General features: G+C 40.0%; 1 protein-coding gene and 1 long non-coding RNA gene across 7 annotated transcripts in view; one reads left to right on the forward strand and one right to left on the reverse strand.

Moving 5' to 3' along the window:
* Positions 1 to 1,491, reverse strand: part of UHRF2 (ubiquitin like with PHD and ring finger domains 2) — a 78,643-nt gene extending 77,152 nt beyond the window's left edge. For all 4 annotated transcript variants that reach the window (XM_014876149.2, XM_014876075.2, XM_088155875.1 and 1 more), the window contains exon 1: positions 904 to 1,491. In XM_014876149.2, the coding sequence (XP_014731635.2) occupies positions 904 to 1,056 (153 nt within the window). In that variant the 5' untranslated portion in view covers positions 1,057 to 1,491. The remainder of the gene's footprint in view (positions 1 to 903) is intronic.
* Positions 397 to 27,233, forward strand: LOC148219843 (uncharacterized). Of its 3 annotated transcripts, none has more exons than XR_015799200.1 (2): positions 397 to 615; positions 19,043 to 27,233. It is a non-coding gene; the product is annotated as an uncharacterized LOC148219843 (long non-coding RNA). The 3 variants fall into 3 exon arrangements; XR_015799199.1 differs by lacking the exon at positions 397 to 615 and adding an exon at positions 1,782 to 1,986; XR_015799201.1 differs by lacking the exon at positions 397 to 615 and adding an exon at positions 12,267 to 13,685.
* Positions 27,234 to 27,756: the final 523 nt, after the last annotated feature.

Genomic DNA, 27,756 nt, shown 5'->3' on the forward strand with positions numbered 1-27,756 from the left:
GCTTCAACACTCATTTGCTGAAAGAAGATGCATCTTCTGACTCACTTTCCCCGAAATGTACCACACATTCACTGCCTTCCGCGTCAGATAATAGCTACGCTTCAGTTTCACTACTCGAGCACTGCGCACACCTCGTAGTTTACGTAACGGCTTCAAAGGTTACACCCATCAGCGAAGTTACAGCCGGAGGCGACCTATTCGCAAAAAAACACCTTTCCATCACCCCAGGGGAAGGGAGGTACCACCTCTCGGAACACTTCCAGCCACAGCGGCTTCCCGTAGTGGGGATAAAGTGCCTCGCTGGACTGCCCTTGTCCTGTCCGGGACACGCCGGGACTCACAAGTCGAGGACACCGTGGCACCACAACTTTCTGCCCGCGCCAATTAACCCCGCGCCGCCGCCTCTGCCCGCCCCGCCACGTGCGGACCCCGGGCGGCGTTTTCCCTGGAAACCGCTCGCGGTCGGCCCGCTTTCCGCCCTGCCCGACCCGACCGGGCTGCGGCGAGAGGGAGGACAGCGGGGGAGCTCCCTCCTTCCCCCCGCATCCCTCCGGCTACTCTGTCACTTGGGCAGGATGAAGGCGGGAGCCGAGGGAGGAGCCTCCCGCCGCTCAGGTGGGAAAACAAACACACAAAGGGGTCTCGCCAGGACCCAGAGAGGGGTGAAGGGTTTTACTCCCTGGGGTTTTTACTTCATCGGGGAAAACGGGGGTCCCGGAGCATTCAGTCAGGGCGGGCTCCCCGCTGCCCTCCCTTCCCCCTAGATCCGGGAGTAAACAAAAGCGGGAGCTCACTGAACGGCACATGGGTGGAGACAGGGACCCCTGAGCCGCACAAAGAGCCGGGCCCGGGATTAGGGGAGACCCCCGAGGGTCTGCCTGGATAGGGGAGTTCCCGCCTCACCTGCTTGCCCCGGTAGAAGAGCCGCTGGCGGTCGGGGCTCACGCGGAAGGTCTCCTCTATCTTCTCCCTCAGGCACTCGATCTTGGTGAGGCGGCTCAGGTCGTCAATGGTCTGGGTCTCTGTGCCGTCGATGGTGCGGACCTGGATCCACATGGTGCGCGCCCTCTCGCCCGCTTGGCCGGCCGCGGGCAAAGGAGGGGAGACACAAGCAGGGGGTGGGAAGGAGGTCGGCTCCGCGGGTGAGCTCCCGCTGCGTGGGAGATGCAGGGGAGGGGTCCGGACGGTACCCCGGTCTTTGTTCGGCCCGACGGGGCAGGAATTTCAAACCCGCGGAGCGGGTGCGACCCTCCCGCCCGCAATCCGGGCCGCCCGTCCCGCTCGGCGGGGTGCAGGAGAGGAAAGGGGAGCGGAGCAGATCCCACGGCGTTCCCCGATCCCGCCGAGGCAGCGCGGACCGCGGCGGGTCCTGGCGGGCCGGCGGCGGGCAGGGCTACGGGGATGCGCCGGAAGCCATCGCCCGGCCCGGGCACTGTTTACCGGGGAGCGCCGCCGCGCTCACATGGAGGTCACGGCGCCAACGCCGATCTCGCGAGAGCGCCCGGCCGCGGCCGTGCAGACAACACGGCGAGGGGGGGCGGGGGCGGGGGGGAGCGAGGCGGGCACGCGGCACTACCACGCCCCCTCCCGCCGCGCGCTCCGGCCTCGCGCCGGCCCCGCCCGCTCCGCCCCGCGCGCTGTGCCGGGCCGGCGCGAGGCCTGCGGGGGGAGGGGCAGGCGCGCGCCGGGGAAGCGGCCGTCGGCGTCTCCATGGCGGCGCGAGGCCCTGAGGGCACTGCGGGCCCTGAGGGCGCTGAGGGCGCTGTGCCCGAGGCTGGCAGCGCCCCAGCATCCATGGGCAACCGGGACCAGCGCTTCCTAGGAAATGAAGCCACGTGTAACCCTACATTGACAGAGCTACATGTCAAGCTACGTTGTCACAGCTACGTGTAACCTTACCCCCCAAGATGCAGATTTTCCTGGCGGCGGATGGAAATACGGGGCGGGACTAGAGAAGGCAAGCTTCTTTTACACCCCGAATTTGGTGTGCGTATAGCTCTCTGTATTTTTCTGCATTGGGTAATGCTGCAAATTACCACCAGGCAAATCTGGAGTTACATAGCTGTTGTGGGCTAGCCCTGTTAGGCAGCTAGGCCCCACACATTTTTTTGGTCACTCTGTCACAAGAAGGTGAAGAACAAAGTAAAAAGGTTAAAAGTGAGAAAATGAACATCTAAATAACATCAGTTTAATGGTTAAAACCAAAAGCTGTGCACACAAAGCAAAATGAGGAAGTATTTCAGTACTTAAAATTAACAGGCATGTGTGCATTTATCCATTTCTACAAAACCAAATCTTTGTCATGTTTAAAGGTTGCTTAGAAAGACAAGCACCATAACTCCTAATACCCTGTGCTTTCTCCTTCTCATCCGAGCTCTCATTGTTGAGCACAACACCAAATGGTTTGGGATGTCACCAACCTTCCCCACAGGTTCCCTTCCTAGCTTAGTGAACTTCTCCAGCCTACACACTGACAGGGCTGTCCCTAATGTGGGTTCTTTTATCTGTTATGTAAGAAGCCAACCCATAGAGGAGGTATTTGTTTATTTCAAATTTTTGCAGAGGTGGACTCACAAAACCAGCTACAGTCAGGCTGCAAATTTCTACTTTCATAACACAGAAGTACAAGCATACCTAATTTCTAATTGTGTGCCTATTTAATAACTATTGAACTCAAAGAAGGGAAATTTAGGTTAGATATATAGAAGTTCCTTGCTGTAGAGGTGATGAGATAGAAGGACAGGTCGCCCATAGAAGTTGTGGATACTCTATCCCTGGAAGTGTTCAAGGCCAGGTTGGATGGGGCACTGAGGAACCTGGTCTAGTGGAGGTGCCCTTGCCTATCACAGGGAGATTGAAACTAGAAGGTTTTTAAAGTCCCTTCCAAACCAAACCATTTTATGATTCTATGATCTTTTGCCCATTTTGATGTAAATGTAGGATGTATTTTAAATTTATTGCTCATGTTCAGTGTTTGAGGGACTTCAGTGGGAGGTGGATAGCCTAAGCTTTAGAAGTGTGGTTTTCATGCAAAAATGAGCTAAGTTAATCTAAAGGACACGGATTTAGCTGATTTTGCTAGCTTGAGTAAAATTTATGATATACTGCCAGACAGTTTCCTACTTATCTGAGTCTTTATGGTATTTGTTGTTCTCAATTATTGACTCTGCAAATCTTTTCCTCAAATCATTAATCATTCATGATTCTTTGAGACTTAAATTTCTCAATCTGAATATGAGACCATTTGAGCCTCATTTTTTTATCAAAAAAACAACTCCTCTTGTTGTCTCTCAAATTTCAAGGGATTTTCCCACACCAGCAAGTGCCACTGTATCTTTTCTCTTGCAATTATGGTAGCACCTCTGTAGGAATTGCTGCCTGTGGATGGTCAGGACAAACTCAGGCACTCCCTGTATTCTGGTCTTAAAGTCTGCAGTTTATTTCGTAGGGCGTGGGTATATATAACGCCTTGCCAGGAGCTGCAGCCGCAGCTCAGAGCAGGACGGAGAGAAAGAGATAGAGCAAGAGTAAAAGAAGAGAGCATAAGAGAGCAAGAGAGCTTAAGAAAGCAAGAGCGAAGAGCGAAGAGAGAGATTTTCCCGTTTACAATACATCAAATCTTCTTCTGTGTTGAATATTCTAATTTTCACTAACTAATCTACTACGAGATACAAATGTTCTAACATTTGCATGTAACCTATAGGAATCACTATATTACCATGTTTTACTGCTTTTCTTTTCTCTAACTTTTATCTGGGACCCTTCTTGCCATGCCTAAGGAAGATGTCTGTTTGCTTCCTGGTATTTGCAGCATCTAACATTATTTAAACAAGGCATTTAGTTGCCTTCAGCCACATAGTCGAAAATTGCTATCATTTCTATTTCGCTTCTATTTTCCATATTTTCAAAGTCTTTTGCTAGGCACTCATATTTATAAAGTTTCCCTAATTCATCCTTCCCAACACACCTCTCTTACTGTTCTTTATATTAATGAAATTTGCGAATCATTTAGCATTGATACTAGCCGTCATCATTATTGGGTATGTTCTAGAAAGTACACTTTTACGTGCTCTTATATATATATACATACACTTAAGACACAATAAACAACAAGTACCACTAGTAAATGGGTAAAAAATAATCAAAACAATTGTTTCAGCTATCCTTTATTTGGTAACCATGCTTTTTACCATATTACATGTGAGTCACTTAAAGAGTATGGTAACTCATTGCCACCCCTGCTCCTGGGATCAAAAAGGGCATTCAAGTCTGCAGGCTAAAAAACAGCAACTTTCAGGTCACAGTTCAGATCCATCTGATCTATCTCTCTCCGTGGTCTAGACAGTTCCTTTTAAAATTCTTCACCAGAATCAGCCTCTAATGGCGTAAATGCATGGGTTACCTGTGACATTTGCCAAGATACACAAATAAGTTCTGTGGTCACATATTGAAAAAAATCTTAAGAGTAGAGCCATATGTGCCTTTGTAGAGCTGACCTCTTCCATTATAGCCTAAGGTCACCAGGAAGGTGGTAACGTTTGTGCAATTTACAAACCTTACACACATCTCTGCTGGGAAAGATCCCTTCACTTTCATCCCTACTGCAGGGAAAGTTCCTTAAATTCTCAATTTACACAGGCTGGAGAATTTGGCAGAGAAGAACCTTCTGAAACCCAACAAAGGCAAATGCAGGGTCCTGCACCTGGGGAGAAATAGAGGGCTATTTTGTAGCACCATTGCAGGCTGGAGGCTGACCTTCTACAAAGTATCTCTGAGGAGGAGCTAGGGATCCTGCTGAACAATTTTTACCAAAAATTGGTAAAAATAAAAACTCCTTAACACCATTGTAGCATTAAGAAACTGGCATTCTTTATTCAGCCAGATGCACAAAGGGTTGTGTCCTCTGAAGTATTGTGCAAAGTACAGAAAAAGCTCCTATTTTGCATAATATTAATTGATTTTCCCAGAATAAACACATATAAGATAATAATTTCCCTAAAATCATTAATATATGTTCCCTCTCCTTTACACCTGTGTTCTTCTTTCTTTGGGATCTCTTTGGTGGTCCCTGGTGGTCACTGACCCCAAAGTCATACCTTACCATCCAGTGAACTGGTAAAAAGTTGGCACAACCAGGCTGATTGCTTTCCATTCTTCTTCCTACAGAATAAGTATTGTGCGGTTTCATGGGCCAGTGATTTTTGAAGAATAAGCATTGTATTAACCCACCAGGTACAAATGATTTTTCATCTGGCAACTTTCCCACCCTTTGAGGCTTGTGAAGCTTGTCTTCCTTCAAGCCTTCATAAGCCCCATCTTGCTTTTTTGCTACTGTTATATATGTTCCTTGTGTTACATGAGAAATCATGTTTTTTCAGCAGCTTAGAGCAAGTATCATAATCACAATTATTAACATAATCACAATTATACTTTGCAAAAGTGAGGCCCACCAACCAGTCAGAAAAATCCAAGTCCTGTAAGTATGTTATTCAACCAGTTACTTTCTAATCATGCCCTTAATTCTCTTCTAGATGCAGCAATATTATCCTCTCTATCTGAGCATCCAGTTAAACAGTCATGTTTGTAATGTGCACACAACAATTATTGTTGTTTAAATTCAAGCAAGTACATACTTCATGTAACAGCAATAGATCTAAAGCCAATCCAGCTATGGCTTGCAACTGTTCATTTATTTCAGCAAATCCCAAGTGAGTTGCATTTGCTAAGGTTTCTGTTTGTAGAGTCAAATTGTGTATGGCTAGTCTATTCCTAAAGGGCAATAATTGAGGAGCAAAGATAGAATCTGAATTCCATCTCACTATAGTCTGCATTCTGTGATGTTTCCAAGTTTCATCATGTTTAACTTCTCCCTATAGCTCAGTTCCCAATGGTGACTCCTTCCACAAGGGACATAATGTTAGTACCCCTAATGTCCATTGTGCTCTCGATTCTCCTAATGGTAAATATATGGCCCAAATTCCATTACTTCCTACCGATGCTGTGGGTCCTAATGGTTTTAAAATGTCCTGCATACAGTCTATATCTCTCCAAGTCTCATTGTTTGTTAGGTGAGACCAGCTGTCATTAAGAAAGGAGAATAATTTCTCTAAACATATCCCAGCCTTAGAGCCTGGGTCACAGACATGAGCTGCTGTACCTCAGGATTCCTACTGATGCAAGCAGGTATTTGAGTGCAGTTCCACTTTCCAATTCTATTTCTCTATTTCCCAAAGAGTTTCCTGATGTTTTTGTTCTATTCTCTTATACTTTAATTGTGGAGGAGGTACAATTACCTGCCCACATGAAGTTATCAATCAGCTGCTGGGATTTTCCATAACTTTTAATGATAGGGCTAACTGCCCATCCTCATTCCTATAATTTTGGTTTTGTTGTAGGAATTTCAACTTTTTGCTAGGTATTTTTCAGCTACCTCTTTAGCTGTTTTGTCAGCTAATTGATTCCCTGTATTAACTGGGGAATTTCCATACCGGTTGATGGGCTTCATAAGTGCATTACAGCCACTTCTTTTGGCTTTTCCACACTCTATAGTAGTTAACTAATTTATTTTTTTATACTTCATAGGAGACCCCTCTGCCTGTAACAATCCCTTTTCCTTTCATATGGCTCCATGGGCATATATTAGTCCAAAACCATATTTTAAATCAGTCCATATGTTTACCCTCTGCCAGCACTAAGTGTAAAGCCATTAATTCTGCTTTTTGTGCTGATGTGTTCTTAAGTAAAACCTGGACTTCAGTTACCTGGGTCAAGCTTGCCATTGCATACCCAGCCGCCCATCTTCAATTTCATACCGTGCTGCTCCCACCAGTGTATAGCTCCACTTCTGGGTCCAGTCTTAGGTTTAACATTCTCCGACTCTAGTAAGAAAACTTGGTATTTTAGCATTTTGCTAAGAAGACTCATAGATCTTGTACATTGATTCTTCACAGATTCTTGGCTTCAGAGTCTGACAAATGGCTTCCTTTTGGCTTCTTCCCAAGGTTTTTGGCTGCTTTTTCCTTGCAACATAACAAAACCGTAAACAAAAGTTATATTACTGCTTCACTTGTTTCCTGTTTGTGCCATTTTCTTTGATATCCCATATCCAGATTGTGTAAGAAATTTAACAGATTTATAGTAGCACTGAGGCACTCCATTCAGTCTTGGTTGCTGGCAGAATACCATCTATACATTGTAGTAAAATTCTGTTCACATTTTCCATTTTTCCATTTTCTTTTGCCTGTTGATTGCCAGACATAGTGGGGTTGTTTTGAAGCCCTGGGATAGCAGAGTCCATGTTAGCTGAACCTTCCACCCAGGGTTTGGATTCTCCCATTCAAAATCAAACAACTCTCTAGCTTTGATCATCCAGGCATCTCAGTTGCCCATACCAATGGAGTTACAGCACTGTCTGCCTCCTCTGAGATTTCTTCTACCTCGTTGGATTCCTGTAACATAAAAATCTTTGTCTCAATGGCTTTTCATTCAGATACTTGAATTTGTATTTCTCTGTCCAGGAAAGTTATTTGATTATTCAATTTTCCCAACAAATCTCTCCTCAACAAAAGAACTGGGCATTCAGGCTTATACAAAAAATGATGTGACCCCCATTGTTTTATTAATTTAAGTGTTAACAGTTGTAGTAAAAAAGGCCTGTTCTCTTTCCTCCCTCTCACACCCACAACACTTACTGGTTCCAAACTAAGTATTCCTCTGCGTGTATTCAGTACCAAATAAGGTGCTCCTATACAATTTATTTTAAAACTACTTATTCATTCCCCAGGAATAATGTAACTAGGGCCTCAGCTGAGGATGATTCCCCTGGTCCCCTTCAGGGAAATTCTTCATTTATGGTCATGAGCTTGATGATTTGAAAAGCAAAGGTTAGGTTTTCTGTCTGATTTCCCCTGTCCTCAAAGTGCTCCCTTTTCCAGAGTCCCCTTTCTTTATAAACTGCCGAAGTATACTTCAGCCACCGATTATTACAATACTCAGCCAATTGCTTCCAAGTGAGTAGGGGTTTTGAGCCAATGTCTTGAGAAAAATAAGCATCGTATTAACCCACTACATGCAAATGATTTTTCATCTGCCAGCACAAGCTGTCCACGAGTCAGCAGTGTGCATCTGTGGCCAAAAAGGCCAATGCTATCCTGGGGTGCATTAGGAAGAGTATTCCCAGCAGGTTGAGAGAGGTGATCCTGTTCTTCTACTAAGCCCTGACAAAGCTGCATCTGAAGTGCAGTGTTCAGTTTTGAGCTCCTCAGTACAGCAGAGACATGGGGCTCCTGGACCAGGTCCAGTGGAGGGTGAGTAAGATAATTATGGGATCGGAACAACTCTTTTATGATAAAAGGTTGAAAGAGCTGGGTACATTTAGCCTGGAAAAGAGACAACTGAGGGGAGACATCATCAATGTGTGTAAGTATCTGACGGGGAGGTGCTAAGAAGATGGAGCCAGGCTCTTCTCAGTGATGCCAAGGAATAGGACAAGAGATAACGTGCAGGAGCTGATGCACAGAAAGTTTCATCTGAATATGAGGAAGACCTTCTATAATGTGTGATTAACCACCCACTAGAGAAGATTGTCAAGAGAGGTTTTGGAGTCTCCCTCATTGGCAATATTCAAGAACCATCCAGACACACTCCTGTGCCATGTGCTATCTGCTTGGATAGTCTGCTTGGGCAGGGAGGTTGGACCAGATGTCCCACTGTGGTCTCTTCCAACCTGACCCATTCTCTGATTCTGTAAAGGGCTCAAAACCTTCGTGTGCTTCCAGTTTTCCATCTGATTGGGCACTGTTTTGGAGTTCTACTTTAAAGTGGAGTCATGGTGTTTGGTTTAGCTAATTTCTTTGAATCTCATACAACAGGGACTACTATATCAAATATCGCCTCCTGGATGTCATTCTCAGGTTCTTCTGAGGTCTGAGTCATTAGTAAACAGATTCAAGCCTTCCATGATTTTTCTTACGGAATGTATAGCTATACAGTTTTCAAAAAAGAGTTATTTGAGCATTTAACTTGCATTAGTAAATCTCGTCCTAATAAGGGAAGAGGATATTCTGTCATATATAGAAACTAATTAGTCCATTTAGAATCTCCAATTGTACACTTCATGAGTCGTAAGAATAGCCACAAAACTATTCTTTCCATTGTCTCAGCAACTGGTATTTTAACTTTGCTTAGCACACCCTTACAGATAGTTATTACTAAATAGGTGAGCCTTCTACAAATCAAATATCTCTTGTTTAATTCCCTGGTTTTACTGGAATTAGGGCATCTGCTGGAGATGCCTTGGTATTTTTCCCCAGTCATCTTTACTCACTGTCAAAAAAATCCTCCAATATTACAGCAATTACATCTTCTAATTAACCCTTCCTGCCTATAAGTAATGCAAAGATTTAGGGCAAAGGCAGGGCAGAAGCCTCTTTCACACCTCTGCCTAATTGCTCTTGTTTCACCTTTGCCAATACCATTCTCTTTTCTTCCACAGGAAAAAGTATTCAATATAGCTTACATATCCCCTCCATTAGAGTTATAAGTCAGCACCATAATTTTCAAAAACTTCCTTCAAGATTCTCTTGGTAGGAACCAAAGATCATTTGCAGTTCAACAAATCTAAAGTATTAAAAGAGACACGTGTAAAAGACTGACAGACCCTCTGTTTCCATTGCTTGATTGAAAGGTGACTGTTTCACTGGCTGGGAGTGAGTCTGACCCAAGTCTGGCCCACAATAGGACTAAAATCCTCATTACCTCTCACGCTTTATATTTTGATGTATGTCCCCTTTATCCATTCCTGCCCCAAAGTTGTGTGTGGTGGAAAGGAGTAAACTAATGCTCACACACGTTTCAGTTCCTCCCCTCCACAGCATACTTGCTGGTTTTCCTCCTCAATATATGGCATCAACATATCCCATTTAACACTTTTCAGAATATAACCCAGAGGGCTACAGGAGGGGAAAAAAAGCAAATTATTTAGAAACTATAATGTCCTCTTTGGGCAATGGTGGTGCTGATGAGAAAATTAAGTGATGCTAAAAGGCTAAATGGAGTGAGTAGCACATTATGTACGAGGGATGGGAGTGACAGTAGCCTAAAAATTATTAGAATTATTACAGTGAAGAAAGGAGTCAGGAATAAGAAAGTAAAACATGGGAGAAGTGTGCAAAGTGCAAATATCTAATTGGAGGCAAATTCAAGAAATTGGTGACAAAAAAGCATTGAGTTGCACAGAAAATAAATATTTAACATGGTATTTTATGCGATAAGACAAAGCTAGTTTTCTTAGAAAAATGCTATAGAACAAGAATGAGAAATGAACGACACAATGATAAGCATGATTCTGTTTTAAAGTTGAGTTATTTTATGATGGAATATTCAAAAGAAAACCATGATGCTTTTTTTTGTTTTTTGAGATAAAATAGTCATAAGTTTAAGATTACTGGATGAAAAGTGTGAACTATTAGAATGAGACCTTTGCATATGTAGGAAATTTCATGCCTTAGCATGAAAATAAAGATAATTGGTCGCTTGAGATTATGTTTGTACTGGTATTTGAAACGCCGCCTGAATTCTTAAAAACACTGTAGATTGTTTTGCAAATTTCATTTTTGCCTGTAGGAGACCTCTGTAGTTAGGTGTGCATTAATGTGAATAAAGTAATGGTGATAGCAGAAGAAGCAAGCAATTAACTTGACAAAGAAACAAATGTGCAGGACCTGTGAGGAGTGGGTGGAAGAATGGAAGCATCATACTGAGCAAAGAAAGTAGAAAGAAGCCACTGGAAGAGGGAAACATAAGCCACAGTTTTAAGAAGGAGTTATGCAAGAGAAGCAGTCAGCCAAGAAGGAAAAGAAAGGAAATTTTTTTAAGAACTTTTTTTTCTTGTAATGATTGCAATTTTCTTTGTAATGATTTGCAGGCAGTGTAATAGCCTGTGTGGATGTTTCACTATTATCATATGTGTGGTGTGTCTTCTGAGAAAGAGGAAGAGAAGAAAGAAATTGAAATTGTCCTTCTACTGAGCTTAGCAGAAATGTATCACTTATTTCCCATGAAGTCAATGTGACTATTTCAGCATGGAAAGAAGAGAAAAAAACAGGATAGCTGACTTCATCAACCTAATTTAAACTTGATGAAAAGAACAAAAGCAAATTAATTATAATTGTTACAGATAATGCGGTCTGCATAAGCAGTATGGTATCCTATAGGTAGAGTTAGTTGACTGTGCTTTCCATCCTGTCAGGGGAGTCATGAAAGACAGAAAAGGAGTGACAGTAAGAGTTCATAACGTAAGTATTTCTATTTGATTATAATGGGAACGGCTAACAACTCTGCCTCATTAAAAATGATATCTGTAGCAATATTTCTTTTGCCGCAAGGGTTGACATGAAAGCTGTTAGCACAACTGTGGGCTCTGTGGCAGCTGGATGAGAAGAAGTTTACACAAAGCAGCCTAAGAATTAAAGGTAACAGAGCAGTGAGTGTTTTGCCTTGATTAGAACAAATAAAAGTTTGTTTTGTGTACAATAAGAAAAGTCCTTGTGCTGAGGACCGTACAACCTGAAGCACGTGCTGCCAGTTTACATTGTACCTGTTCATGGAGTGGTGTACTTAAAGCTCGGGGAAGTAAGATAAATTTTAAATTTACTTTCTACAATCTGTTTTTATATATTTGCATACCATTTTTTTCTGCAAAAAAGGTAAAAAGAAGTAAGGAGATAATATCATTCTAGTAAGTCCTTTCCAGAACTGATTCAGAAGTTCACACAGTTTCTTCATATATCTCTGCTGTTTCTAACAAACTAGGTTTAAGAATTTAACTCAGTATATACTTTTGTCCATTAAAAGCTCGTTAATTCCTGATAGTAAAGTTGTTGACCTTAATTATGTAAAAATGCCATTAATCTTTGCAGTGAAAACTAAAATTTCATGAGATGACAGTCTCTGCTCTGTATACGATTTAAGACTTTTTTTGGTTTGGATTATTTTCATCAATCTAGGTATCAATATGATATATTGAAGCATATAGGAATCTTTCATTTTTTAATAGAAGTGCAGTGATTTTATAAAGAATTATGGGTTTTAATTGTATTTCAGATTTAACATTATTGAAATAGCTGAGATGTTACATTTTCTTTCCGTTTTTGTTGATGCTTTAGCTACATCTAAACATACTGCATTCTCTACATTCATCTTTCTAAAAACATGCTTAAGAGCAAAACAATTGTGCCGAGTATAGCATTCATAGTTATGTAGTTTATAGTTTTAATATAAATAAATATTTTATGTGTATCATAAAACCAATCTTCTCTTGCAAGGCAGATGAAAGTATTTAATAACTACTTGAGAAATTTAAATGGCAAGTAGTGCTATTAATGCTTAGTAGGTCAATTGGGGGTTTTCAGGGATTAAGGATGAGCACACAATTCATCATGTAAGCATGGAAGTTAGAAAATTGAGAATAAATTTTGCTCACATTTTGTTAAGTGAAAAGAAGGGGGCATAACTACTCTGTATGTTGTTTCTCTGACTCAGAAATTGTAGTGTCTGTAAGTCTGAGCCTCAGTTATTTTGGAAATTATATGAAAGGATGACATATATGAGGCCATTTAGAGCTTTTCACAGTACGATTGTCTTTTATGTATGTGGGTGTTTCTGTGTAGAAGACAGAGTGGTATAAACACAGTTTTATCCTAGAGTTGTATCCAATCCTCAAAATTTGTCTTAATCAGTAGAAGCCAATTTCCTTTAAAAATCTCTAGATAGTTTGGAGCCTTACTTCCTAAGATACCACTATTTCTTTATTAAGTTGTCTTAGGGTGATTATGATGGTACTTTGTGCCCTAATCATCTGCATTATGCCAGAAATGGCTGCTGCAGCTTTAAGATGGCCCCAGGGGTGGGGCAGGGAGCTATGGTCTCCTGCTCGATTTGGTTCAAACCCGCTCTCCAGCGTATTCCGGGGGCGTGGACCGAGACGCTACATTGTTCCTTTTTTGGGATTAGATTTTGTTAGTTTGAAGCAAAAAGTTGGAGGCTTTTTTCCTTCCCCCTACCCTGGAGTCTGTACCAGGAATCGTCTCGGCGGCTTTTGGGGCTTTTCTTGAAAATGTTTCGGGTTTTTTTGTTGTTTGTTTGTTTTTGTTGTTGTTTTGGGGGGTGGTGGCTTTTTTTTCAGTCCATCCAGGGGGCTGGTGAGGTGCCGAACCCAAGACCTCGACGAAACTGAACCAGTACGAGAAAGGACACTAAAATCTACCAATTTCACCTGCTGTGAGGGGAAGAACAATGCCAGAAATCCAACAGGCTCCAGCTGCTGAGTGAACTTTTTTTCTCCCCCTTCCCCTGAGACAAAGGGGGCCAGCTCCCACCTCTGACTCCCAGCCCGGTGGTGAAGTGGGGGTGGGATGTAAGGTTCAGTTTTTCTTCTTGCATCTTTCCGGGTATCTTGCTTTGTTAGTAAACATGAGCCAACACTGTGGCTAGGTGGCTAAGAAGGCCAGTGGCACCCTGGCTTAGGGCCAGCAGAACCCGGGCAATCATCTTCCCTCTGTACTCAGCACTGGTGAGGCCACACCCCAAGTTCTCTGTCCAGTTTTTGGTCCCTCCCTACTGTAAAGACAATGAGGTGCTGAAGCATGTCCAGAGAAGAGCAACAAACCTGGTGAGGTGTCTGGAGGGTAAGTCCTATGAGGAGTGGCTGAGGGAGCCGGGGTTGTTTAGCCTGAAGAATAGGAGGCTGAGGGGGGATGTTATCACTTTCTACAACTTCCTGAAAGGAGGCTGTAGCCAGGTAGCGATCACTTTCTTCTCCCAGGTAGTAAGTGACATGATAGAAGAAAATAGCATCAGGTTGCACCAGGGGAGGTTTAGATTGAACATTAGGAAATGCACGGATGTGACAATCAGGGACATGGTTTAGTGGTGAACATGGCAGCACTAGGTTAACTCAATAGGACTCGATAATTTTAGAGGTCCTTTCTAGCTATTCTGTAATCTTACCTCATCAACTGAAGTAATTTCAATTTCCAGTTTTTCTCCAAACTCAATACAATGGCATAATGTTTAACCAAACACAGCAATTTCTTGTGGATCCAGGTATGACTGTAGGTCAACAGTGTCTTGTCAGCAAAAACAACAATATTAACCCTAATTCTTAGAACAGCTCCCAGTAAAACATAATCATAATTCCTAAACCTTATTCCCCGATTAATATAAATGTAATCCTAGTACATCAAAATCTGCAAGTGCAAAGACTAGTTATAGCGCATGTCAGGACACTAGTTTCAGGTCTAAACCTAGGCGCAATGATATGTCTCCATAATTTATAAGTATTAGTATGGGTTACACCAGTCTTTTTCTAGGTCTTTCACTAGCTCAACAATACCAGCTAATTCTCCCTCAAATTCTAGCCAAGCAGAACCATCTTCCAGTCTCATCTTACCTTTCACCCATAGCATATCCATAGCCTTTACTGTAGAACATCATCCTTTACTACCCTTCCCAACCAAAATACTAACCTCATTTTACTGTCTAATTAAAGACAATTGCTTCTTTTGTGTCTGTTAACCTAGGAGTAAAAGTTCTGGGTTTGTAATTGTGTTAGTACATATGTTGACCTCCGAAAATTAGTAAAAAATCCCTGTACCTGCTTGTCTCTCAAATTTTTGGTTAAAAACCAAAAATAAAGTTGGCACTTCTCAAAAAAAGTTTTCAATATTTGCTTAAAAATATGAAAGGGACAAATAGGAAAAACATTTCCAGTAATTATATCTTAATTACAAAAATATTTGCTTATGAAGGCTGAAGCAATTAATCATCAATTAAGGAACACATGCATGCCAAATTTTACTGGGTTTTATTTGAATAATATATAGTTTGGGCTGCTGAAAATGTATTCATTTATAAGGGTGTATCTTTTCTTGTATAGTGATCTGATTATTAATTAAATGTCAGAGAGAAGAGTATTTCAAAGCTGAAATAGTGTGTAGCAAGGACAGAATTTTTTTCTTTTCAACATCATGAGCTCCAGAAAATACAAGCAAAGGAGCTACAATGTCATTCATAATCAAATTGTCACTACAGTATATTGCTTAAGTATGAGAAAATAATACCGAAATCAAGATGATGTGTACTAAAAATGACTAGGTATTGCAAATATGTGAGTAATACAAGGTCCATTGAAATTACACTATACCTATTATATGTTTTTGCAGATTCATCAAACCACAGCTCCTCCTCTTGGAATGGTTAGGGACACCTTCCACTAGACCAGGTTACTCAGGGCCCCATCTAGTCTCATCTTGACCACTTGCAAGGATGGGGCATCTACAGCTTCTCTGGCAACCTGTTCCAGTGTCTCAACATCCTTATAATGAAAAATTTCTTCCTTATATCCAGTCTGAATCTACCCTCCTTTAAACCATTACCTCTTGTCCTACTGCTACAGGCTGTGCTATAAAGTTTGTGCCCATTTTTCTTATAGGCCCCCTTAAAGTATTTAAGGCCCCAGTAAGGTCTTCCCGGAGCCTTCTCTTCCCAGGTTGAACAATGTTAACTCTGTCAGACCATCTTCATGAGAGAAGTGCTCCAGCCCTCTGGTCATCTTGATCGCCTCCTCTGGGACTCACTCCAACAGGTCCATGTCATTCCTATGCTGGGAGCCCAGAGCTGGATGCAGCACTGTAGGTGGGGTCTCAGCAGAGCAGAGGGGCAGAATCCCTTCCTGGCCCTGCTGCCCACACTGCTCTGGATGCAGCATCTGCAAGTCCTTCTCAACAGGACTGCTCTCACTCCCTTCATCCAACCCACCCTGTGTGATACTGGAGGCTGCCCCAACTCAGAGACACAACTTTGCGTTTGAACTTGTTGAGTATCACGATGTTTTTGTGGGCTTATTTCTCAAGTCTGTCAAAGTCCTTCTGTATGGCATCTTCTGTCAGGTTTGTCAACTGTGCCACTCAGCTTGGTGTTGTCAGTAAACTTGCTGAAGCTGTACTCAATCCCTTTGTCTATATCAGAGATAAAGATATGGAAACAAGAGTAAGGACCCCTCAGGGACACCACTTGTCACTGATGTCTGTTTGGACATTGACCGCTATTCTCTGGATGAGATCCCTCAGTCAGTTCCTTATAGAATGAATCCATCCATCAAACTATGTATTTCTACTTTAGAAGGAAGGCTGCTGTAGGGGCACCATGTAAAAGACCTTACAGAAGTTCAGGCACATTTCATCTGTAGCTCTTCCCTTTCCACTGATGGAGGCACTACATTGTAAGAGACCAATACATTGCTCTGTCAAGGATTGTCCTTGCTGACGCAGTGCTGATTTTTTTCAAATCAGCTCCCTGTCCTCCACGTCCCTTAGCACAGCTTCCAGGAGGATCTATTCCATGATCTTCACAGGCACAGAGCTGAGGCTGACAGGCTGGTACTTCCCAGTGTCTTCCTTTCTACCCTTTTAAAAAATGGGCGCAATGTCTCCTTTTTTCCGGTCGCCTGGGACTTCATCTTCCATGACTGTTCAAATATCACAAAGAGTAGTTTGGCTGCTTCACCCGCCAGTTTCTTCAGATGTCTAGGATGCATCTCATCTGCAAGATGATGCACCTATAGACCTACATATATTCAGGTTCCTCAGGTGGTCACAAGCACTTGATATTCTCTTACAGTGGGAGAGTTTTCTTCCCCATTCCCTCCCTCGTGGTCCAATGTGTGTGACGAGAGATTGCCAAAGAGGAGTGAGGCAAAAAATTAGTGGAGCATTTCAATTTGTAGAGTTTTCTCCTCATCTGTTTTTATCACCTTGCTCATTGTGGGGGGCATGGGGGGGGGTTACACTTTCTTTACTTTTTCTTTCTCGTCCACTTCTGGCTGACATGCCTTCATAAGTACTTATTATTCTTTATGTATCTTGCCAAGTTCAGGGCTGAGTCTTCCTTGGCTGTAGCTACAAACACTGCTTATCTAAACATTTATATTTTATAAAGTTGTAAAGGAGATTACAATTTTACCCCCTGAAAGTTATATTATAATTTCATCAAGTACTTTTTGGTGGCAACAGGATTTATCTTTTTAGAAATATTTCTATTTCTGAATATCCATCAGAGAAATGATTTGTGAACAATGTGCAACCCAAAACAGCAACAAGGAAGACATTTCTAAATGGTTCATATTTGCTCCTCATTACACAGAAAATGCAGACCATTCTTGTCCCAGGTGATCCTAGGGGCCTGTGAGAAAGAGGACTTTCTTGTGCCAACAGTTTACTGGAATCACTGAACAGCACAAAATTTTCTGGTTAAACAGCTAGACCTTTACAATGATGGGTAGTGTAAGTGGGAGTAATCTCACAGCAGTTCAATACCTAGCACTTCTGCTGTCAAATGTAGACCCATGAGTGAAACATTTAAGCTAATTGCACACCATGTGATGAAATTAGATACCCAAGAAGTACATCCAAAACTGACAACATGGTGAGTAGGGCGCTATTTAAAGTCAATATGGACAATTTGTTTCTGTCTTGATCCAGAAGGACAAAAGCACGAAGAAAGTCTCAAATTCTGTTTTGCAACTAATACCAGCAGCTCAAAATAGCTAGTTCTGGATAACCACTTAGTCAGTTTGCAATAAATAGGTTGGAATTTTCTTGAATATATCCATATAAGGTGTTTTTTACACACAGTAAGAAATCTCTTCCTACAGGTAATGTAAGACAGTTCTTCCAGCTGCTTAATTGACTTGGTGTAAGTGATTGTGATTTTGGTTTGCTGTGATGGCATTCTGAGCATCTATACGTCCAGTGTGGTATAAAACTATCAGCTTTCTGTACACTATGACAGTCAATCCTAACTTATGAAAATAACAAAAAGGTATTTAAATGTCCACACACTTGAATATCTGCTATGTTCAACATACATATTCTACATATCAGATAGCAACTATAATGTAAAAAACAGTTAAGACTGAAAAATAGAGTAAAGGCTGAATGCTATTTGAACTTAGAGTATTGAGTAAAAACATTCTTGGGCATCAATGGAATTTTTATATGAGTAAGGGATTAAGATGATTTCTCAAGAGAATGAATCTATGACTGGTGACAAAACCAGTCCATTATCTTCGTTGTTTTCATGATGTCTTTAAATATTTTTTCGTTATCTGTATTTAAGGGGATTAGCAGAGAATAAAAAAGGAAGAATTAAGCAATTTCATACTGCTCTTTCATATGTGAGATATAGACTAGAAATCCAAAACATTTGTAGAATTTTATTGGAGATATTCAGGAATCTTATAATTTGCATTGGTGTTTTTTTCACATAATAGACTTTGCAATAAAATCTTTCTAGGAATATTGTTAAAAGTGTAACCAAATGGCAAAACAGCCAAATAAATAGGCCTTTAGCTTTACAACACAAGATGCAGACTTGAGGCCCTGTCATGTGTTAACTTGTGGAGATCATACTGTTGCAAATGTTACCATCTGCTCTAAAGCTATTACATCAGAAAAATTCAGTGTAATCAGCTCTCTGATATATCACATCTTGCATACATCCAGATCTAATTAAAGAAAGGACCATTTGTTGTAGGATCAACTTGCTGATAAAAGTAATGTAAATCCTCAACTGTAAACTCAAACTGCTGCAGGAACCAGAGTGTACTCTGACTGACACCTCTCTTTTTTGATATCCTTGACTCCCCTAAGCTAAGGATTTTCAATACTCCTCTGTTCCTTAGGGTTTTTTTGTCCTGATGCCTTTACAAGGTTTCTAAGGGGGATGGATTACTCAGCGTTAGGATGGCTATGTCTGGCTCTTTCTGTGGTGCATTATAAGAGGATGAAAAAAAATCCAATCCAATTTTGGTTTTGTTTTCATTTTTTATTTGTTTATGTATTAATTTTAACTTTTTTTTTCTAGTATACTGTCTGAGTTTGGGGCTTTCTTTGGGTTGGGTTGTTTTGGGACAATTTTTAGCCATTGTTTATAATATTTTAACCATCTTTTACACTCGGATATTAGCAGCCACTCTTTTCTACAGGAACTTGTTGTTTGATGTTTTGGGAGGACACCTTGCACCTGCATACCTACAGACTGTAAGTGGAGATGCTTTTTCATTTACTGTGAGCAGCTTCCTGAGGCAGTGGAGCTCACCAAACGCAGTTGCAATGTGGGAATACACTGAGTGCTCAAAGAAGTACAAACCCTGACAGTGGTAAGAGAGCCATCCAGTGGGCTCTACTGAGACATACAGCCATGAGAAATTAAAATTAACTGGTCCACTGAGGAATTTCTGTCTTTTTGATTGCAAGATGTTGGGTATTGTGCTTTTGTCCAAAACCTCCGTGTACTATTAAATGCTATGTCCTTTACTTTTTTGTCTTTGTTGTGGAGAACTAATTTTCCCTGAAATGCAAGAATTTCTGAAGATCAGGGTATGGAGCTGCACTTTTTAAATACTCAATTAAGCTATGTGAACACCAAGCTCTGGAGTTTTTTTCAATTTATATAATGGAAAGGGAAATGTACCATATAATAATGAATGAGATTGGAAGACATTTAATTCATCCTTTGCTTTCTATTTTAAATACAGTTTAATCCTAATGGTTTTGATGTTGAATGTGCAATATTTTAACTGAATTTTAAAAGTTTCCAAATTCTCATTAAAGATTTCTTTAGATTCTTTTAAAAGATTCTTAGAGTTCATTGATGGATGATTTTTCTATGATTTGTTCTCTTACCAAAGTAAACCTAAAAGCAATGGAAATGATGATTTCGAATGCTAACACCAGACAAAGATTTGGAATCCAGAAAATTTCACATTAAAGCTCAAGGAGTAAGTAGAAATCACCACTCCCTTATAAGCGCAGAGAAAATTTTAATGAAAGGAAGATTATTTTTTATCTTTATTGCAAATAATCTAGCAGATAGTAGCTTATTTCCCTGTAACTTTTACTCATCAGAACCTGATCCGGGATGGATCTTCAGTAAAAACGGTTGACTTTGTGCCTTGACAAAGAATGTCTTAAATAATTATGAGATATAATCACAAGTCAGAAAAAGATGCAGCTGACCAACTATCAATTGAAAAGGTAAGAAGAACTCACCAAAATACCAGAGATGGATTTCAGATTTTTGTTCGTCTCTGTATGGTGTGATACTCTGAGACATGCTTCTCTTCTGATCACCATTCAAATTTGTCATTTAGTACAGAATCTTTTGTTGAAGTTCATCTGACATAACTGTAAGTATATTTTATTAAGTAAGCCTGTTCTTAACTTTTTTCTCTCAGGCAACTCCTAGAACATTGAGCGTTTTTTACTCACATTTTAATAAATAATAAGCAAATCAAATTTTGGATTATCTTAATAAGTAGTCCAGGCATGTATGGAAAAGCCACTGAAATTAGCTACATTATAGTATCGAATTATATATGTAGTTCCACAAAACCCAAAAAATATATTGTAATCATATTAATAAAATGTAATATTCTTGTCTTATGAATACAGTATGAAATGTAGGTTATACTATTTGTTACGTCACTGTCTATTTGATACATTTGAGATATTTCAGGATTTTTTAATCACTCTTTTAAATTTGTTTATTTCTTTTACCACTGTGTCTGAAAGCCCGTAAGTCTCTTACAAGCCTGAAACAAGGGCACATACAAATTTGGGAACTACATATGCAGTAGCTGCAGTAGCTCAGGATATAATTTCTTAATGCTGTTATATACAAAGGATGCCTCTGGTTAACATAGCATTGCAAAGCCCTACATAATTTTTGTCAGCAGTTTCCTCCTGTGAGTTTTGCCATACACTTCTATGCAAATTTGCCTGCTGGACCAGTAAAATTTGTCTTCCTCTGCTTTGGCTGAAAACCTCTCAAAATTCAATAAAATTGTTGCAATCATGTTTTTTTGCTGTTACAGTTGATTCTTGGACTATTTTGTAAGAGCGCTTTTATTTTATGAAAATGTGTTTTCTGCTTGTTGCATTCAAAATACATTATTTTATATTTCAGAGAGAAAGAAAGAGTGGATTAGAGAAGTCTCTATATAATTATGCTAGTACTAATAATCCATTTTCATTGAGGATAAAATAGTTGAAAATAATGTATTTCAGGAGAAACCCTCTCTTTTCAGCTTTTTACTGACCTATAATTGGGGGGTGGTTGGCTGGCAAGTGAGTAGGTGCTGTTCTTAAATGCAGCTTGTTTCCTATTCTTTACATGACCACCACAATTCATGCTGCTGTTTGAAAAAAGGCATTCGGAGCTGTTATTGTATATACTGCATGACACATTTCCTGATAATTCAAAACAGATGTAGAATGGTTTCTCCTTTTCCATGGTGATTTTATTCCTTGACCGCTTTTTTTTTTCTTTCTTTTTTTTTTTTTTTTTTCTTTTGAGGTGTGGGGGTGGTGGTGAGAGTAGTTTTGGCTACAAGGATACAGTTCCTTGCCAATGCTGGGCTATTTTGTATGTTGAGGGAGGAAAGATCAACAAATAGACCTTCTGTATTGATTTCCAAGAGGACTGCGAAGAAGCAAGTAGTTTAAAACATATTCTTCCTGAATCTCTTTGCAAAGGTCTGGGGGAGGTGATGAAGTCTGCCTTTAAAATATACGAACAGTTTTAAAAAAACAGCAATTTAAGAACAGAAAGTACTGAAACTGATAAATTAAAATGACTGTTCTGACATAGACAGCATTTCATTTATATGTTTTTGCTGCTAGAAATACACCAGAATATTACATGATTCACAGCTACTATATGAGCAGCTACACTATATAAACTAGACTGCTTGATAAGAACGTAAAGCAAGTCTTTCTTCCTGCATCTACAGTAAAAAGGGTCTTTCCATCTCAGGTTTCAGTTTTTTTATCATCTGCCCATGCTTCTGCTACAAATGAAGCCAAATAGCTGATTTTTTCTTAGACTTTTGGTTATGAGACAGCACCAAGCTGTCTCATCTGTTTGCAGAACAAATCAGTTACTGGCCAATACTAAACTTTTTAAAGTGTACCCTAAGAAAGAGGCACTATGAAATCACATTCTACTTAAAATTCTACTTTAAAGTAGGTTAAAAGTAAATTGAAAATGTCTTCTCAATATAAGGTAAAATTCTTTCAGGTTTTACAACGGCATCTGACCTGCTTCTGCAAGGCTTTTGTGCTGTATTTTCATGTTTTGGTCATTTTCTTATATTAAAAACCCATTCAAACAGAAGAGAATTCAACTACAGTCTTCATTGTGTAGCTGAAGTGGCAAGGGTTCAAGAAACAGAACAGTTACTAGGAGATCTGAGAAACTGTAATTCACAGTAGCCCTGAAGCCTTTCTAGCGACTGCCTCTGCCAACACTAGCAAGTTCCAAATGAAAAACCTCAAAGCCACTGTTTTCCAAATACCAACTTCTTAGCCCTGTTACTCCACGCTGGTTGGTCTGGTCAAGAAAACTATTGTACTTATTTTTTAATTGTCTGGCATTATTAGGAATTGTCTGGCATCACCTTGGTAAAAGTGTTTTTAAGACTGAAGGAAGAGCAGAATTAAAGTATTTGTGTTCAAATGCAAGTGGCAGCATAACATTCAAAGCCAAGGAAACTGATAGTGGCAATACCACTGCCATAAGCAGTTATGTTGTACTTAGCTGTTTTAAATGTAGCTGAAATTTACAGTTCAGCGGTAGATTGTGAGGCAGGTCTTCCATTAAGGACAACAGAGTTCATTACCACCACATTTTTAATAGAAACCACCTATTTAGTATCTTTATTTTCTTTGTGCTGAACAGGATAGAAACAGTCTAAATGTGAGCAATAAGGTGGTCTTCCTAACCACAGAAAAGGATGGTGCCTTATCCCACAGGGAGGCAGGGACTGGCTAGGAAGCATTGTAAGTGTCACTGTTATATCTGAGCTTATAACTAATATTGCAATCTCTCTGTCTTAATCCCCTCAAAAATACCTTCATCAGAATGCCTTCTGTTCTCAATGACAGGTGAGTAACTCATATAGTAGATCTATGTAATAAAGTATTAACCATTTATAAATTAACAATTCAGTGTATAGCCAATAACCTCTTTGTTTGCCAAAAGCATATCCCACTCTGATAAAGTGTATAATTTGGTATAACAGTGCAATTGTACTAGTATGTCTGGTCTCCTACCAGCATTAGATAAATAGTGGCTCTTCTGTTTTTTGGTGACAGTACCATAAAATTGTACCCCACAGCTTAGCTAGTTTGTGTAAGAGGGGGAGAATTACTTGTCACCAGCCTGATTCATCATTATTGTTAATAAATACACAATTATTAGAGCTGTTGAAAGAGTAAACGCCTTCATTTGTGTTTATTGAATGATTAAGGGTCTGTAGTCAGAGCTTGGACCTTGCTGAAATGTTATTCTGACAGAGTTTGTTTAGATGTTTGTTTAAGTCAGAGATGATAAGAAAGTCCAGCAAAGGATAGAGAGACTAGGATTTCAGGAAAGAAAGGATGGAGTTTACAGTGCATTTCTTTGTCTGGCATACTCTCTCTTGTGGAACATTATACTTTTTGTGGATTTTAGTACATTTTCAGATTTAAAGGGAAGCATAAAGAATAAAAGTTCTTCTGGGCTAAATGACTAGAAACTGAATGTCTTTTACATCTCCAATTTCATAACCAGAATGTATTGCTCAGCTGATTCCTTCAGTTTTCATGGTTGCTCTGTATTTACACAAGTGGTTCATAACTTTCAGCAATCCATGGTAAATTCCTGGCCATATGAAATTCAATTTGAAAGTCAACTTCAAGTCATATTGCTAGGTTTAGGATATTGCCAAATGGAAGCTGAAAAATTCTGACAAAGATATAGAAATTAGTCTTAGGTTTTAAATAAAAAGAGTTAATCATCATGAATTAAAATAATGCTTTCAGAAATTGGACAGGACTGAAAGACAGAACAGAACCTAATTATAACATCTGTTTATAATAATAGAAATACTATAGAAATACCATGCCCTGCCAATAAAGACTACAGGACTGAAGCCCGAGAGATCCACACTTCACTGCATAGCTAAATATACTGTCACTTAGGTTTGCAGAAATTTTATAGTAAGAATACGGTGTAACTGTGTTTCAAAACTGTAATTTCAAAGCTATAATGTGCTTATCACATAGCATTAAATGTGTTTTGAGTAATTAAGAGGAAAGCTGTGTAAAGCTGAGCTCATTTTCCTGATCTTTGCCACCTATTAGAAATTAGCTTAATAAGAAATGTAGCTTAAATGCTAAAATTAAAGTGAAACCACAGTTAAACATATAATAAGATAAAGTACATTAATCAACTAGTTGTTGATTATTGGTTTTATAATAAACCAATTTTTAAAAATATTTATTTAAGGAAAACTGTGTCGTGGCCTTGAACACATCAGCAGGCTCTAATCGCCATGAGAAGCCTGTAACCCTCTTTTCTGTATGCCTCTTGTGTAAACTCTTCCCCTCACTGAGCAGTTCACTGCTTTTATTTAAGGCCAAATCACTTCCCCCTGCCAAGAACGCAACACTTGCTGCTTGCTGATGTTTATTGGCCACTTTTTACTCCAAATGTCAAAATTGGAGTAACTCCTCAAAAATGTATCTCAACTTTTTAATAAAAATAAATGTTAATTTACAACATTTCTTGTGTATATTTCACAGTCATGTTAACCTAAAGAAGTTGAACAAATTTTTTAAAGTATAAGAAATAGCTCTGTTTTTCTGAAAGAAAAAAAAAGGCTGCATTTAGAAGAAGATCAGGTTTACTTCAATAGAGTTGCCTAAGTGGGTTACAATTAGAAGACTGACAACTACTAATTTGATAGCAAATTTCAGTTGTCTTCTAGCATGAATGAACCTGCTGGTAAACTCATCAATTCTTTGGAGTCTGAATTTCTATCAACAATAATTTCTGCATTACAGTAAGGGCAGATAAAGTTTCTGATTTTAAACTTTTTTTTTTTTTTTTACAATTAGGATCATATATGAAACTTTGTAACAAAATGCTGGCAAATATTTTATCTGTGTCCACATTTAAAACCTTCTAAATTTGTTGAGTTTTATATAGGACACATATGCCTAAACATTGCTGATCACCTCATCTATTAAAACTATCTATTGAATCTATTAAGTTCAAAAAATACTTTGAGTTGAAGTCCTTTCTAGCTTATTGTCAGTGATTTGTTATATTTCATTAAAATAAAAAATATGCAAAATTACTTCTTTTCAGTTTTGAAAAAATCAGCTAAAAGGTCAAAATCAATCCTGATTGATACATTTGCAAGACACTTTGGTTTGCTTTGGAATTCATCCTCTAAAGAACTTATTCTCTGATAGATATGGAAAATCTGTTAGAATCTTGCTGTTTAGCTGTGAGAATGCATATGGACGGCAGACATACCACAGGGCTTCAATATTGCATTAGAAAAAGACCAGAGGAATGTCTGTAGGAATCTGGGAATCATAAGTTAGAATTATGGATTTGCCTGGTATTGGCTAAGTAATTTTTCTCTTTGCAGTTTATTTAAAATATACACAATGAACTTTGTATCTACCTTTATTTAATGAAACTGATTTAGAACAGACTAAGGAACTGTGAGTCTTACTGCAGGCTATACCAGTGCAGGCTATGTCACTGTTTACAACAGCAAATCTTCAACCATCCAGCTTATTTACAATTCTAGGGTGAGGAGTAAGTATGGATTTTCACCCAATCAGTATGTTTGGAGAACAGCACATATCCAACTATATCTTGGAAAGGTGTATATATACGAATACAATAAGAGTTAGGGAGCTAAATTTATAGTTTTAGTACAGACAGTGATGCTTCTGCTGTCAGAATGAATTTTTCAGTTACTTCTTATTGAGGGTTGGTTTTTCCTTTCCTGTCTGTCTGTGGAATTTTTTTCCCATTGACATGCTAAGAATGGCTAGGCCCTAGCACTGATGGCTAGTGAAAGGGGGAGCCTTCCCGTTTCTTTTTTCGGAGTTTCTCTCGCAGGGCGGGATTGGGGAAACACCGCAAGATCAGAAGCAGGTAAAACGGGGGGGCGGGGAGCAGTTGCTCGCTCTCTCGCTTGTTTTGGCTCGGGGAGGAGGAAGGCCACCGGAAAACCTCGCCCACCATCCAAACACAGGAGCTGCCCCTCTTGGTGTTGGACCCTGCACTGCTGCCCTGCTGGGATGCCTCTCGCTTCTGCTTGCTATCTCCAAGCATCCTGCTGGAACACAGGGACCGACGCTGTGAGCAAAGTCTCTCCTCCAACCCTTTCCCGCCTGCCACATCACCGCCATCACCCCCAGGGCTCCTGCAGCTGTGCGGGACCTGCCCCTGCCCAGCCCCGGCAACTGCGGCACAGGGAAGGGTGCCTGCGGCCGAGAGGGACTGCCGCCGGGTTACTGCTCTGTTTGTTGTTAATTTCATAGCTTTTGTTTCGTTTGTCTGGTTAGATATACTAGTAAAGAACTTTTATTCCTATCCCCGTATCTTTGCCTGAGAGTTCCTTAATTTCAAAATTATACTAATTCAAAGGGAAGGGATTTGCTTTCTCCATTTCGAGGGAAGGCCCTGCTTTCCGTAGCACACCTGTCTTTTCAAACCAGGACACCTCTAAAAAAAAGTAGATAATACAGAAAACACTGACACAGAATGGAGAAGACATTCTAGAACTCTTAAGAGTACTATGATCTACCAACAAAGAGATCACTCAAGGTTGATATTTGAGGATTTTTCTCAGTGTCCTTCTGAAAGGAAAACTTCGTAAGAACGAATGTTTTATTCTTACCCAAAGTGTTTATATCCTATTTCCATGTCCTTGAGACTCCTCCCAAAAGCAATTTTTCCTGGCATAAATTCCTCTTACAGAACAGAATCACCAGCAGTTACCATAGAGTAACTGAGGTTGGAAGAAACCTCCAGAAATCATATAGTCAACTCTGTTGTTCAAAGCACACTAAACACAAACGTTATTAATTGCTTGTGATGAACATGATCACTTTTTGGCTAATTAACAGCTGAGTTGGAGATCCGTCTGACCATCAGTAACCAATCTTAAGAGTTTTCATCTAAGGCAATGTGATAATTGATAAAATATTCATGTTAATCACAAAACTATTGGAGTTTGTATAAGCCAGAATACTAAGGTGTGAAGTGAAGCATGAACACTAGATAAAGGAAAATATATGATTAAATCAGCCTGTTTTAAATCACCATGTTATGTTATGTTATATTATGTTATGTTATGTTATGTTATGTTTTCCAAATAAGTTGTATCTACTACGAGCTTGCAAAATCAGACTTCCCCATTGAATTGTTAAAAACTGGTATAATCACAGACAAAGACCCTCTAACTAATTAAAGTTAGACAGTGGTATGTTTATTCACCGGCGGGCGGCACGGGAGTCACCTCCAAAAGCTGTGACAGCTCCAAACAAGGTTCTTTGCCATCTGTTTATTCCCCAGGATCTTACATACAATACATATGCATAACCCCAGCACCTCCCATCCCCATCCCATATTCAAATGAGCCCATTAGTCCTTCACGCGTGTGCAGTTCTTCTCTTAAATTTGGGTCGGTGGTCTTGAAATGGGTCAGTGGTCTCAAAGGATGAAGTCAGGAGAGTCTTCATCAGGTCTCAGTGACCCTCTGGCACGATCCAAGGCCTCATGCTTCGTGATTAACGGTTTACTTTTTTTATGTTCTTCTATAAATATGTCCATAATAGCAAATAATTT

The sequence above is a fragment of the Sturnus vulgaris genome, chromosome Z, assembly GCF_052056855.1.
Source record: "Sturnus vulgaris isolate bStuVul1 chromosome Z, bStuVul1.hap1, whole genome shotgun sequence".
Classification (NCBI taxonomy): Eukaryota; Metazoa; Chordata; class Aves; order Passeriformes; family Sturnidae; genus Sturnus; species Sturnus vulgaris.